Here is a 16,349-nt window from a genome sequence, read left to right as displayed (position 1 = left end):
TTACTTTATGGATGACTTTTTAGTAACATATTATGTAATATATGTCATTGCTCCTATGACATCATGTTATGCTCATAAATTATTTTAAAGAAATTACATACAGTCATATTTACACCAATGATGAACGATAATTAAATATAACTGAGAACAAAATCATATGCAGGTTAAGTAGCAAATTTCTGTAAAATATTTATAATCTTCCTAGCTTTAAGTATGTTATATATAAGGGCTTTGCAACAACTGCTCAAAAGTAACATGCTCCTAAACTAGCATGAACACCTCAAACTAATTCATGAGCATAACATGATGCCATAGGAGCAGCAATGCATATAACATAATCTGTTACTAAAAAATCATCCATAAAGTAAGTTTTAATGGGCCTAGTATATCTACAGATATGACTTGTTCCTACGTCAAAATCACAAGTGTCACTAATGTATCCAATTTATGACACTTCCGTTTTAGATACTTGAAAATGACCTAAGCCCAAAATTGGACAATCATACAGAAAATAAAGAGAATGGCAGCTGAAGGCTTCAAGAAATCATTCAAAAAATTTGTGTGTGTGTTTCTTTTTTTTTTTTTTTTTTTTTTTTCTCTGCAGCTTTTATGTTATGTGAACATAGGGGTCCCGGGTTCGATTCCCGGTGGGGTTTTCCTGCCTCGAGATGACTGGGTGTTGTTTTGTCATCTTCATCATCATCATTCATCCCCATTACAGTTGGAGGAAGGCAATGGCAAACGACCTCCACTAGGACCTTGCCTAGTACAGCGGTGCGGTTCTCCTGCATCGTCCCCTACGCTCCTCGGAGTATGGGACCTCATCATCAGAGAGACTCATTTCATAATCTTCTTTCTGTACTATCATGTGGAATTCATATTTCAGGTCCGGTGCTGCTTGCCATCTATGAATGTTTATGATATCCTCCATTCACAAATTGTATCTCAATGTAGGTGATCACAGAAAGCAGGATATCTGTGTGGTTGCCAACAATTGTGGAGTATAGGACTGACTGACATGATTGAATATTTGGTGACATATTTCATAGAAAATTCTGAACATTGATCATGGACTTTCCTAGCTGTTTATTGATGTGGACCACCTTTGTGTCAGTGCCTCTGTGCTAACAGGGTGGGGGTTACTATCATTTCCTGGTATCGTGAACATCTTTCTACCATTTCTTAAATGTTGTGCATAGACTGTAATGAGTTTGTGATGAATGTCAAGGATATAGTATTTTCTGCCAGCAAAGTCAGAATTATGACTCACACTTAATAGAAGAGTGAAATTGCAGTTGCTGTGATCACTATCGCAAAGTGTGTTATATTTGTGTGAATAGATCTACAGTGTGTATTAAAACAGGTAAACCTCTAGATGTTCCAAACAGAAAAGCCAAATAACTCCCTGCCCTGAAATGTTTAACTTTTTTGTACTTTAAAATTTATGTCTGTACTTAATAGTGTTATGCACAGAACTGCATCACGAGCTTTCAATCTTTCCAGTCTATGCGTGACGGCAAGCGTTGTTTTCAACCGAGTAGCAGCCTGGACTGGACACTCCACTGTGATGAGAAATATGTTTACAATCCTGACAATGAGTACAGTATAATCCTCAATCAGAAGCTGAGCAAGGGAAGTAGGACACGCTACCAGTCTAGCAGCAGTGGGACTTTCATAAAGGGGAGCAGCAGCAGTGGCAGCTCGAGTGTCATCAGCGGCGGCAGCAGCAGTGGCGGCACCATCAGCGGTGGCGGTAGCAGCATCAGTGGCGGTGGCAGCAGTGTCAGTGGCGGTGGCAGCAGCAGCAGCAGCAGTGGCGGTGGATTCTACGCAGAGAGCCATTCCGAGGCAGTGCAGATTGCTCCTCAGAGGGTGTCATTGAAGCTCAGACTGAGTGAGTTCTTCCTCATATCTGTATTATTTCTTATCCATGTTTTTCACTGCAGTAGTTGCTGTGTATAGTTGCAATATGCTCAGTACACTTGATGAAAAAAGAGAGAGAGAGAGAAAAAGAAAAAGAAAATACAAATATCACTGATGTATGCTGTGATGAATCATGCTACCATTTAAATGTAAGGCATTAATGAATGGATCAGAATCTTAAAGTTGGGAGTTAGGAGAAAATTCCCAAGTCAGGGATGTAGCATTGAGATAAAAGTGATTGTATCAAATGAAAATTCAGTCGATAAAACTAGTAAATTATGAGACAGAATTGGTGGTGAAAAGTTTAGTACTGTTGATATACAGGGGAGGCTAAAAAGGAAAAGGCTGGTCAGTCAGACCCACTGTGAGATGTATGGGCCTGTAGTGAGGATAAGGGTAGGTGAAGATCTTTGTCTTCCCTTGATCTCACTGTGGGTGATTCCCTCTCATTTTGTGGTCTGGTAACCTGCCCTTTCTTTTCAACCTTACTTGGCCTAGCCCTCTGTCCTCCTGAGGAAGGAACAAATAGTTCCAAAACCTAAGAAAGTATTGTCACATTTATCTTCATATGAGTATATCAAAGTTGCTGAACTTTTCACCTCTTGAATGTAAGTGTTGGCCAAAAATTCTGTTTCATTATTTATAAGATAAAAGTAATATTGATATTGTTTTCACATCCTAGGATTATCAGTGAAAACTGGTGAAACAACATATTATCTCCAGAATATTATATAAAAGCATATAGTTCCCCAAAAATATGAAGCACTAGGAACATAGTAACTGCAACTTAATTTATAAGTAAAAGTGGAAGATGTAGCTATAATGTTCATTGAGTTGCAAGCCATTATGAATTTCATTGCCTGATTTTAAAAGCATTTCAGTACTCAAAGAAAAGAAAAATGTGACTCTGAGTATAATGTGAATCGCACTAATCATGGGAAGAAACAGTTTAGCCATTTAGAAACTTGTGTATCGTCCATGATGATTTGAATGATTATTTTCAAATGACAAAAATATTTCTGTTAGTAAATAGTTGCAACATATTTCAAGTAATGATGAAATTTATGATTACTTTCAGATCAGGCCTATCGGATCAGATTTGAATATGCCCAAGCAGAGGATTATCCCGTTGATCTGTACTATTTAATGGACCTTTCAAAATCTATGGAAGATGATAAGGATAAGTTATCAAGCCTCGGAACATTACTAGTCGATTCCATGAGAAATATTACATCAAATTTTCGACTTGGTTTTGGTTCGTTTGTTGACAAAGTTGTTATGCCGTATGTGAGCACAGTACCAAAGAAGTAAGTACCAGCCATTCTCTTAGATTTTATTTCTTCACAAGTTGAGTATTTGGGACAGGGTGTGATTTCTACTGATTGATGGTGAAATTATACATGTTGTGTTTTTGCTAAATAAATGTTTTACGTCTGTGTTCCTATTGTGTTGAACTCACCAAAGATAATGGTATGTACAAAAGAGAAAAAGTGAAAAACAATTGTTGCATCACGAGTTTTCGCACTTACAGTTAATAAAGAAATATGGATAAGGGGTGGGAAAAGTTTAAAGCAGAGTCTTATAGAAGTGGGTTATTGCTCACAAAGATAGTTTCAAGACAATTGATCTTACAGGTAAGAGCTTGAAAGTAACCATAGCCTGTAACTGTTGAGATTCACATTGCTGAGAATCAAAGATAACCTTTAGTAATAGAGCATACTTCAGACTAGAACAACTGAAAGGAATTGAGAGTGTAGCTTTCTAAAGAAGGAAAAGAAAAGCTGTAATGTAAATGGTATACAAGAATCCATGAAGAGTGGCGAAAGGATGTTTGATCAAGTGATGGGGAATACACTCATCAAAAAAAGTTTTGCATCACCTCGGTTTCAAGAGTTCTGGAACCTGTACTGAAAACTGGAATAGAAATCAACATAAACATTATTTCTGCCCTTTTTATTGCTCATGAAAACCACATATTCCATGTTCTACCACCATACAGCGAGACCTTCACAGGTGGTGGTCCAGATTGCTGTACACACCGGTACCTGTAATACCCAATGGCATGTCCTCTTGCATTGATGTATGCCTGTATTCGTTGTGGCATCCTATCCTCAAGTTCATCAAGGCACTGTTGGTCCAGATTGTACCACTCCTCAACGGCTATTCGGCGTAGATCCGTCGGAGCGGTTGGTAGGTCACATCATCCATAAACGGCCCTTTGCAATCAATCCCAAGCATGTTCTATAGGGTTCATGTCTGGAGAACATGCTGGCCACTCTAGTCAGGTGATGTCGTTATCCTGAAGAAATTCATTCACAAGATATGCATGATGGGGGCACGAATTGTTGTCCATGAAGACGAATGCCTCCCAATATGCTGCTGATGCACTATTGGTCGGAGGATGGCATTCACGTATCGGACAGCCATTACAGCGCCTTGCATGACCACCAGCAGTATACATCAGTCCCCCATAATGCCACCCCAAAACAGCAGGGGTTCCCTGCTGCATTCACTGGACAGTGTGTCTAAGGCGTTCAGCCTGACTGGGTTGCCTCCAAATGTGTCCCTGACGATTGTCTAATTGAGGGCATATGTGACACTCATTGGTGAAGAGAATGTGATGCCAATCCTGAGCAGGCCATTCAGCAATTTTTGGGACCATCTGTACTGTGCTGCGTGATATTGTGGTTACAAAGATGGACCTCGCCATGGACATCAGGAGTGAAGTTGCGCATCATGCAGCCTATTGCATACTGTTTGAGTTGTACATGATATCCTGTGGCTGCATGAATATTATTATTCAACATAGTGGTATTGCTGTGAGGGTTCCTCAAAGCTATAATCTGTAGGTAGCAGTCATCCACTGCAGTAGTAGCCCTTGGGTGGCCTGAGCGAGGCTTGTCATTGACAGTTCCTGTCTCTCTGCAATCTCCATGTCTGAAATACATCATTTTGGTTCACTCCGAGACACTTAGACTCTTTCCTTGTTGAGAGCCCTTCCTGGCACAAAGTAACAATGCAGACACGATCGAACCGTGGTATTGACCGTTTAGGCCTGGTTGAACTACAGACAACACGAGCCGTGTACCTCCTTCCTGGTTGAATGACTGGGACTGCTCGGCTTTCGGACCCCCTCCGTCTAATAGGTGCTGCTCATACATGGTTGTTTACATCTTTGGACGGGTTTAGTGACATCTCTGAACAGTCAAAGGGAGTGTGTCTGTGATACAATATCCAGTCAAAATCTATCTTCAGGAATTCTGAGAACCGGGATGATGCAAAACCTTTTTTGATGTGTGTGGTTAGACTTTATGGAAGAGAGTTGGGAAGAGCATACGGTAATGCTTTTTCCTTTCCTTAAAAGTAATTCATACTTCCTTACAATTCATGTAATAACTGCATCATGCTGGTAATTGATTTTGTAGCCCCATTCCAAGTAGCCCAGCAAATTACCTTACTTTTATTTGTCAGACAGATAACATCTTTCTTGTCAAACAGGAGGAAGTTGCAATGGTTTTGCAAGTATAAATTTTTATTGCCACTAACCCAAGATGTATAGGTGCTTAACATAACATTGCGACAGGATCACTAAAAGTTGACCTGCAATAGTGTGTTGTTTAAATATTCATGTAACAGGCATGCAGTAGAGTTAAAGTAAGCAATTTACAAAATAATTCTATTGGCAAAGAAAATTACATATTATTGTGCAAGTTCAGTTGCATACTAAATATTGAAATTTGTAGGGTGGAATAATGATGGTATTACAAAAATGATAGATTGCTACTTACCATATAGTGGAGATGTTGAGTTGCAGACAGGTGCAACAAAAAGACTGGTAAACAAGTGAGCTTTCAGCTAGAAGCTCTTCTTCTAAAGTTGACAAAACACACACACACACACACATACATTTGCGCAAGCACAACTCACACACATGACCACTGTCTCTGGCCACCGAGGCCAGACAGTGAGCAATCTGGATTGTAGTGATAAGGAGGCAGATGGGGCAGCGATGGGGTGGGATAGCATGGTAGGGTTGGGAGACGGTAAAGTGCTGCTTGTTGGAGCATACAAGGATGCAGCAAGACAGGGTAGGTGGGGGGGGGGGGGGGGGAGGCAGAAGAGGAGAGAAGTGAAAAGAATGTGAGTGTGTTGGTGTAATAGAAAGCTGTGTAGTGATGGAGTGGGAGGAAGGAAGGGGCTGGTGGGTGAAGGACAGTGACTAACAAAGGTTGGGCACAGGGAGTTAAGTGAATGTAGGATATATTGTAGGAAGAGTTCCCACCTGCACAGTTCAGAAAAGCTGGTGTTGGTGGGAACATTCCAGATGGCACAGGCTGTAAAGCAATAATTGAAGTGAAAAACATTGTGTTGAGCAGTGTGATTAGTAACTCAGTGATTCAACTGTCTCTTGGCCACAGTTTGTCATGTGGACTGACAACTTGTTGATTGCCATGTCCATGTAGAATGCAGCTCATTGGTTGCAGCTTAGTGTGTAGGCCACATGATTGTTTACCCAGGTATCCCTGACTTTGATGGGATAGGTGATGCTTGTGACCGAGCTGAAGTAGTCAGTGGTGGAAGGATGTATGGGACAGATATTGGGTCTAGGTCTATTACAGGAATATGAACCACAATTCAGTGGGGGTGGAAAAGGAATGGACAAGGCTACTATGTAGGTTCTGTAGGTGACGGAATACAACTGGTGGAAGGATAGTGGGCAGAATATTCTTCATTTCAGAGCACAATGCTATAGTTAGTCAAAAACCTGATGGATCAAGTTGCTTCACTCCTGGGTGGTAGTGAGTTCACAAGGGAATGCTCTTTTGTGGCCGGACAGTGCAACTTTGGGAGGTGGTGGGTGACTGGAGAGATAAGGCACAGGTGATATGTTTCTTTACAAGGTCTGTGAAGGCCTCATTGAGACACTTGGTATATATGAAGGGGGACTGCTCACCACTACAGATGCAATGGCCACAGGTGGCTAGGCTGTGTGGAAGGGACTTGTTGGTATGGGATGGATGGCAGCTGTTGAAGTGATGGTATTGCTGGTTGTTGGTATGTTTCATGTGAACAGAGGTACTGATGTAGCCATCTTTAAGGTGGAGGTCAATGTCAAGGAAGGTGGCTTTTTGCATTGAGGAGGACCAGGTGAAGCAATGGGGGAGAAGGTGTTGAGGCTCTGCAGGAATGTGGATAGGGCATCCTCACCCTCAATCCAAATCACAAAAATGTCATCAATGAATATGAAACAGTTTAGGGGTTTAGGATACTGGGTGGTTAGGAAGGATTCCTCTCTACGGCCCATGAACAGGTTTGAATAGGATGGTGCCATGTGGATGCCCATTGAGGTATGACGAATTTGTTTTTGAGTGTTACCTTCAAAGGTGAAGTAAATGTGGGCAAAGATGTATTTGGTCATGATGACCAGGAAGGAGATTGTTGGATTGGAACCTGCCAGGTATTGGGAAAGCTAGTGTTCAATAGCACTGGGCCTTGGGCATGAGGGAGGTTAGTATAAAGGGGAGTGGTATCAATAGTGACGAGCAGGGCACTGCATGATAAAGAAACAAACTGTGTAGAGTCAGTGGCGGAAATGGTTAGTGTCTTTTATACAGGAGGGTAGGATGTGGGTAACAGGCATAAACAGCCACTGACGATCTATGGCCAAGAGACAGCTGGGCAACCTAATCGCTGGGCACACTGCCCAACACATTATTTACTTCTATAAATGCTTCAAAGCCTGTACCATTTGGAGTCTTCTGACCAACACCAGCTTTTCTGTCTAGCACTAATGGGAACTCCCCCTGCAATATATCCTATGTTCTTGTAACCCCCATGGCATGAGCTTTCATTAGCCCCTGTTCTTCATCCACCTGTCCCCTTCCCTGCTCCCACTCCAGCATTACACAGCCCCCTATTCCACCAACACTCTCACAGGCTTTTTACTTCTCTTTGTTTCCACTCCCCCCCCCCCCCCCCCCCACCACCCCTCCCCCCTCCTACTACGTCACATCTAACCTCCCAACTGCCCCTAGCTGCCTTACTCTGTCCCCACTGTGTCCTTGTATCCTACCACGAGCAGCACTTTACCATTCCCCAAACCCAGTCTGTTACCCTGCCCAAGCCTTCTCATTACCTCAACCATCCAGATTGCTTCTCCCATCATGTACAGTTGCTTGCTGTCCAGCCACAGTGGCCAGAGACAGTGGTTGTGTGTATGTGAGTTGTGATTTCATGAATGCGTGTGTGTGTGTGTGTGTGTGTGTGTGTGTGTGTGTTGTCTACTTTAAAAGAAGGCCTTTTGGCTGAAAGCTCATTTGCTTCCCAGTCTTTTTGCTCTGCCTGACTGCACCTCAACATCTCCACTATATAGTGATTAGAAGTCTATGATTTTCATAATACTGAAATAATTTGTAAGTTACAGCATATGAACTGCTAGTAGTTTTAGATTTAAGCAATGAGACTTTCCAATATGGTGCCTTTAAAAATTTTGTCAAACTGAGATAAGATAGCTTGAGATTGAAAACAAAATGTGCAAGTGTCAGGTTATGGAAGAGTGAAAGAAGCCTGTATTGGCCAATGGAATAAAGGTATGAGTGATATTAGCAGAATGTAATCTTCCATAACAGGATATGCTATTGTCAAAAATTGAAGCAAATATTGAAAGAATGTTTATTTAGCTACTTACATGCATAACATTTTAATCACGTGATTGTTTTTTAGTAGAATAATGTCACTATTGTTTATCTTTTTACCCTTTTCTGTGTGCAACATTCTCTTTTTGTGTGACTGTTGTGAAACAGCCAGGATGTGTTATAAGTTATTATTTGTAATTTTTGTGATCAGTTAGATGTTATCATTTTTTCTTGTTGAAGTAACGAGTGTTTTTTCCTGTGTTCATCTTTTACTCAGATTAAAGGAACCGTGTTCTGGATGTGAAGCACCATATGGCTTCGTAAACCGTATGTCACTAAGTGAGGATGTAGACACATTTTCTGTAAGTGAAGCTAACAGTTTTAAATTGAAGAGCAAAACCTTTAATTTGCAAGGTTTCTTTGTTCTGGTGCAAATGTTAATGTATTTTTTTCAGTCTGTTACTGCTTGTCTCACGATATTTAACTGGGCTGTGCACTGTGTCTACCAATTTATTGGTCTGTGTTGTTGTTGTGTATGTTGCTGACTTTTACCAAGGACTGTGCTGTTTCACAATACCTGCCTCTATGAATTAATATTACATACCTGCCAGGTTTTTAATATTTTTAAGTCTGAAAAGTTTACTCACACATAGAAAATTTGACTGGAGTTATTAAATTCTCTATTTAGCCTTCTGGAGCCCTGTTCAGGCTGTAAAGCTCCATATGGATTCAAGAATGTCATGCCTCTTAGTCCAGATGCAAACACATTTGCAGTAAGTGAAAACTGTGTATGGAGATGTAAAATGACATTTAACATTTTAACATGGCAAACAAACAATTGCATGCTGTCTTGGGCACAATTCTCAGAATGAGGAAAGTCTTCCTAGATCTTCAGTATAATCTCTATATTATATTATTGTTAAAGTGAAAGAAAGTTAGCAATTTTTGAAAATGGAAGGTGAATGAAATGGTGTTTCTGTGATGTGTAATCTGTTGTAAAATTATTAAGATTTCTTTGTATAAATCTGCTCTTCTATCTGTTTTTACTTCCACACTCAGCAAGCCAGTGTCAACTGCATGGCAGAGAGTACACCCCATAGTACCAGTTACTAGGGCTTTTTCCGATTCCATTCACCTGAATTATGCTGTATTGTGCCCTTAATTGGTCATTAATTACTTGTAACGGATCTAGAAGTTTAACTTTCTCACTTTATACTTTCTAAGAAAAACAAATAACACAAAATGTTTCCTAACATGTTATGAAACGTTAAAAATCAGTTTGTCCTGAGCACATGTACTTGTCAATTGAGATTAGTTCTGAAAAAAAAGTACTAACATATTCTAATGTTGTGGATTTATTGGAGTGCAAAAAAACATAGACATCATTTGTTGGTAAGAGACTAAAAAATTCATTATAGCAAGAGTTTAGTGTCATTCTTTTCGTAAAACTCGTGAAACACTTGATGAGAGTTCTCAGGTTGATGGGATATTAGACTGAAATCTTCCTCCTTTCTGCAGTACTTACAGATAGACAATTTCTGTATTTCTAAGCTGTCTGAAGAAAATTTATCTTCACCTGGTAACGGCTGTATTTTTCCGCTTAAGAATGCATATTCCACAGGCTGTTCAGAAAATAACACAGCCTTATGAGAATGTTACTAAGCTCTGAAAGATATTAAACCTGGGCTCTGTGATGCCTGAGTGACTTATAATGTTGTATCCTCAGAAAAACCGGTTGTAACCTTTGTTGAGGAATTGCAGCAATACATCATTCAGTTTCTTTCTGTAGTACAGGAATAGGGTCAGAATGAACTTTGTGTGAAGCATCCATATAATATACCCAAAAGAAAAAAGTCAGAGATAAATGAGGAGACATTGCAAGTATTAACACTTTTCATCGATCAGTTTTGGCTGAATCTCCGACATTTTCTGTCTTACAGAACCTGTCGTATAGTGTTTTCTGTCAAAGAATTCTGTGTCTTGGCATAACTCACACGTCTAATGTGCTGGGTGACAGTGAATACCTTCCACTGTAATACGTACCTCATTTCTTCCTCAGTTACACAAGGACCATACCTGCAACAAAAAAGAAGCATTCTTCCATAACGTTGCACAACTTTTTGAACACTCTGTAAATGGAATGTGATTTCTTATGTCTGTTTCATGGTCACTGCATTGTATAAAACACAATTTGAGGTGTATATTGGTGGAGGAGTATGATTCAGTTGGATTTAAGAGACTTGAATCGCACTTCAATTTTACTCTGGTGATGTTTAATCCCATATACACTACGTGATCGAAAGTATCCAGTTACCTGGCTGAAAATGACTTGACAAGCTCGTGGCGCCCTCGATCAGTAATGCTGGAAGTAAATATGGTGATGGCCCACCCTTAGCCTTGATGACAGCTTCCACTCTCGCAGGCATACATTCAGTCAGGTGCTGGAAGGTTTCTTGGGGAATAGAAACCCGTTCTTCACAGAGTGCTGCGCTGAGGACAGGTACCAATGTCAGTCGGTGAGGCCTGGCACAAAGTCGGCATTCCAAAACATCCCAAAGGTGTTCTATAGGACAGGATTCAGTGCAGGCCAGACAATTACAGGAATGTTATTGTCATGTAACCACTCCACCACAGGCCGTGCATTATGAACAGGTGATCGATCGTGTTGAAAGATGCAATCACCATCCCCGAATTGCTCTTCAACAGTGGGAAGCAAGAAGGTGCTTAAAAGATCAGTGTAGGCCTGTGCTGTGATAGCGCCATGCAAAACAACAAGGGGTGCAAGGCCCCTCCATGAAAAACACGACCACACCATAACACCACCACCTCCGAATTTTACTGTTGGCACTACATACACTGACAGATGATGTTCACTGGGAATTCGCCTGCCCACACAATGTTTTTCCACTGTTCAATTGTCCCATGTTTACACTCATTACACCAAGCAAACTGTCATTTGACATTTACTGGCTTGATGTGTGGCGTATGAGCAGCCGCTCGACCATGAAATCCAACTTTTCTCACCTCCCACCTATCCGTCATAGTACTTGCAGTGGATCCTGATGCAGTTTGGAATTCCTGTGTGATTTGTCTCGATAAATGTCCGCCTATTTCACATTACGACCCTCTCCAACTGTCGGCAGTCTCTGTCAGTCAACAGACGAGGTCAGCCTGTACGCTTTTTCACTGTACATGTCCCTTCAAGTTTCCACTTCACTATCACATCGGAAACCTAGGGATGCTTAGGAGTGTGGAAGTCTTGTGTACAGACATATGACACAAGTGACACCAAATCACCTGACCACGTTCGAAGTCCATGAGTTCTGCACAATGCACGTAATATGAAAAACATATGTTTTTGAGGGTGTCCGGATATTTTTGATCATATAGTGTACATAGTGTTGTTAGTGTTGTATAAGTTGAGACTGTGATAAATTTTACACAAATCTTAATTGTTTACAGACACTTTACACAAAATTTAAAGAAACCAGTGTAATTAGGTCCTTATTTCAGATTGATTTGTTTGTGTCTATCTTTCATTAGCTCAGGTTAAAGTACTATTTCATTACCAAGTTTTTTCTGAAATTATCAGAAGTAAACAGGTACATACAGGGTAGGTGCATATGAGACTATCCACCACTTAATGCGTCCCACATACAGGTAACAATCATCTTCAGTCATTTCATTTTTATTGCACCCACGATTTCCCAGTTTTGTATTATTTTTTCTAGTCATTCTATCTTTAAAATAGTTTTGGTTCATAACATATGTTGTATGTGTCAGATTTAATTTTATTTTTCTGAGAATGTGCCTCAGACAGCATGCTGGTTGTATACTAATTAGACTGCCCATTAAAAACAGCTAACCATTTTTTTTCTGCTTTGAAACCTTTAGTTAAGTAGAGGCAGACCATGATATTAACTGGGAGTGAAAGTCAGTTTATGTTATGTGTAAAGGTGAAGTTTACATGTCATTTATTGGATGGGGTTTGTTTGTTTTCATATTATGGCTAACATTGCAAAGTTCTATTCATCTGTTACACAGTATTGGTCACAAATGAGACAGGATATTTTTCAGAATACAAAACTTTCTTTTGAAGAAATGTTCTTGGAGGACGCAAATGTTTGTAATTTTTATTTATGTTTGACATTGTGTCAATTTCGAGGTGACCTGAAAGTTATAGTATTCTTGAAGAATTAAGTTAGCCAAGATCGCTTGCAGTTCTTTTTATTATTATGATTGGTTTTGACAGATCTATGCTGTCATCTTCGGATCTGAAAGTTATAAAAACATATAGTGTCAATTTTAAAAAAAAATAGGATTTTCAGTAATTATGTATTGTCATCCATTACATATAAACCTATAATAAACTGTCATTTTCTAACAATAAGTTTACAATAAACTTATTTCAGATTATACATCAACACATAGCCATATCAAAAGTCCAGAAAGAGAACGTCATTAAGGTAACAGTGCAAGACAAATATAGACCGTAGCTGTCGACCACACAAAATCACTCCATGAAATAATGTCAGGTTCACATAATGTGATTCTTCATGCCATATAAAACACTTTAGCACATGTAAGCTTTGAAATCCACAATACATGTTGAATTTTTTTCTAAGTGGGTGCGTATGCTCACATGAAAAGCTGGGAAACTATACCACAAGCTCTACAATATTTTTTAATAATCCGCCATGCAATTAATACAGAATTTTGTAATGAACATGCTGTACTTAGACCACAGGCACCACATCACTGCCACATAAAAGGTAGTGTAGTTCATTTATATGGTGCAAAGAATACAGTTATGTGAACGTGATAGTAATTCACAGAGTAATTTTGATAGTCGACAGCTATGGCCTATGTTTTCCTGGCTTATAGTTACCTTGAAGACCTTTTTTGTCAGGACTTTTGATGTGGCTTTGTGTTGATAAATAATCTGAACTACATTAACTGTAACCTTTCTGTTAGAATATGACTGTTTATTATAGGTTTACGTGTAATAGATGACAATGTATATTTCACTGTAAATTTTACTTTTTAAAAAATTGATGCTATATATTTTCCAAACACACGTTTTTAAAAAATTGAGAATTAAAGTGTTAAATAAATTGTCTTGGGAATAAGTTTAATGAGAGTAGAGAGAAGACATAATTGCAGTGTGCCACATATATTGATTAGTGAACATCACTATGTAAAGATTTGTACTTCCTTATTTGTAAAAATATTATACTAGTGAAGTCGCAGTTGTGGTGTCGGGTGATTAGTGTATTTTGGGACATCAGCACAACATGTTGTGTGTTTTAACTGTGTGTTACTTTATTTGTGACATGCTGATTTTCCCTGCCACGTTTTATTTGATGCAACATCACTATGTGACTTTCAGTATTGTAACAAGCATGTATAACTAAAAATGTTACAAGGTACATCCTAACACTGAAGTAGTGTACACAATTGTTATATGAAATCATTTATGTTTAAGCCACCTTCACTTGGGATGTTTGTTTTTGTAACTTTTGGATCTGATGATGACAGCATAGATCTGTCAAAACCAGCCATAGGAATAAAAAGAGTTGCTAGCAGTCTTGGCTGACTTGATTCTTCAAGATTAATGTGTGTGTATCTTTGCAAACAAATGTGTGGCTTTCCACAATTATGCTCATGTGATTGAAGAGTGACAGAAATTGTGAATTACATCTGTTATGAATGCGAAGGTGTTTTCAGTCATACAAATACAGCACTATAATATAATTTTATAGATAAAAAATCTACTTACCAAGTGATGGCAGGAGAAGACACATATAAAAGTTAAGGACATGGCCAAGATTTTGGAGCCAGTGGCTTATTCTTCTGGCAGAAGGGTTGAAGGGGAGGGAAGAGGGATGAAGGAACAGGACTGAGGTGGTTTAAAAAATGGGGAGAGTTTTGTGAAAGTCATCCAGAGCCATGGGTCAAGGGAGACTTGCCGGATGCGATGGGAAGGAAAACCTGATCATTGGAGACTGCATCAGATGAGATTTGAAAACCTAAGAGTTTAAAGGTGGAAGATAGGATATCAAGCAAGACAGAGATTACTGAAAAAATATCATGCAAAAGTTTGTTTTGTCAGTAATCTCTGTCTTGCTTATTATCCTATCTTCCACCTTTAAGATCTCAGCTTCTTAAATCTCGTCAACCGCTGTGGCCGAGCAGTCTAGGCACTTCAGTCCGGAACCGCGCTGCTGTTACGGTTGCAGGTTTGAATACTGCCTCGGGCATGGATGTGTGTGATGTCCTTTGGTTAGTTAGGTTTAAGCAGTTCTAAGTCTAAGGGACTGATGATCTCAGATGTTAAGTCCCATAGTGCTTAGAGCCATTTGAACCATTTTTCTTAAATCTCATCCGGTGCAGTGCCCAACATCAGTCTATCGTTCTCATTGCTCCTGGTAAGTCTCCTCTGACATGGTGTTCTGGGCACTTTTCCATAACTTTCCCCATTTCCTTAACCTTCCCAGTCCTTTTCCATAACCCCTCTTCCTTCCCCTTTAATGTGCCGCCAAAAGTAGTCATGTGAGACAATGAAGACATTCTCAAGAGACAGCTGTGGTGGTACTTTTTGTAATATATAGCACCAGCTGAAGTCCCTCATCCATGCAATAGGATGGACATCCATGAATTTGCTAATATACTTTCTTGGGATAACTTAAGTCTGTCTTCAGGAGTCTGCCACTTCAGTATCTCTGTGACACTCTCCCCTGGCTTACATAGACCATTGACCATTCATGCTGCACTTCTCTGTATACTTTCAGTATCCCTTGTTAGTCCTATGTGCTGTGGGTCCCACACACTTGAGCAATATTCTAAGATGGGTCACATGAGTGATTTGTAAGCAATCTCTTTAGTAGACTGATTGCACTTCCTCAGTGTTCTACTAATAAACCAAAGTCTGCCACCTTCTTTACTCACGACTGAACCTATATGATCATTCCATGTCATACCTCTACAAAGTGTTACACCCGGGTATTTGTATGACATGGCCGATTCCAACAGTGATTTATTGAGGTTATGTTCATAGGATATTATGTTTTTTTCGTTTTGTGAACTTGGTTGTCTTGGTCCAAAGCTTTCAGTACGTCATGTGAGAAAAGTGCGAGTTGCATTTCACATGATCAGTGTTTTCAAAGACCATGCTGGTAGCCAATTGAGGTGGTCATTCTGCTCAAGATATCTCATTATTTCTGAGCCCAGAATATGTTCTAAGATTGCACATGTCCTTAACTTTTGTTTGTGTTTTCTCCTGCTGCCACTTGGTGAGTAATTTTTTTATCTAAATAGTTATAATATAGTATCAGATATTGATTATTTTCATTGATAAATGTAGTACTACATATTAAAAGCTAAACTGAGTTGAGAAAACTGTAAAATTATAAGGAGGTAGAATTATAGAATTATCTTCAGGTGGCAAAATTCCAAGTACTGCTACAACACACACACACACACACACACACACACACACACACAAACATTAATGATGATGATGATGATGATAAAAGAAGAAACAACTGACACTGAATTTTAGTTTTCAATGTTTATCACATTAGTACAAAGTAGAGAAAGGGATTCAAGTAGGGTGCAGGAGGGCAAGAGCAGAACCAATCTGAATTTCCTATCAAGACATAGCATTGCAAGTGTATGTACTATGGAGAAGTAATCTTTTTGGATATATACTTATGCACGGTGTAACGAATTTGGCTGGTATCCAAAATATGACAACATTCCGTACAATAAGGCCAACCTGCAAAATAAGAT

At 39.5% G+C, this 16,349-nt stretch overlaps 1 protein-coding gene across 2 annotated transcripts in view; it reads left to right on the top strand.

Moving 5' to 3' along the window:
- The window catches only part of LOC126473405 (integrin beta-PS), a 122,529-nt gene that overhangs the window by 94,071 nt on the left and 12,109 nt on the right, over positions 1–16,349 (top strand). The window contains exons 3-5 of one of the 2 annotated variants that reach the window (XM_050100423.1): positions 1,504–1,894; positions 3,002–3,230; positions 9,247–9,331. In XM_050100423.1, coding sequence (XP_049956380.1) covers positions 1,504–1,894; positions 3,002–3,230; positions 9,247–9,331 — 705 coding nt within the window. Of the gene's footprint in view, positions 1–1,503; positions 1,895–3,001; positions 3,231–8,835; positions 8,921–9,246; positions 9,332–16,349 lie in introns of both variants that reach the window. The other variant, XM_050100424.1, reaches the window with a different exon arrangement.

Source organism: Schistocerca serialis, chromosome 4, assembly GCF_023864345.2.
Source record: "Schistocerca serialis cubense isolate TAMUIC-IGC-003099 chromosome 4, iqSchSeri2.2, whole genome shotgun sequence".
NCBI classification, from domain to species: domain Eukaryota; kingdom Metazoa; phylum Arthropoda; class Insecta; order Orthoptera; family Acrididae; genus Schistocerca; species Schistocerca serialis.
Note: the sequence above shows the minus strand (reverse complement) of the source record. Positions and strands in the feature narration are given on the sequence as shown.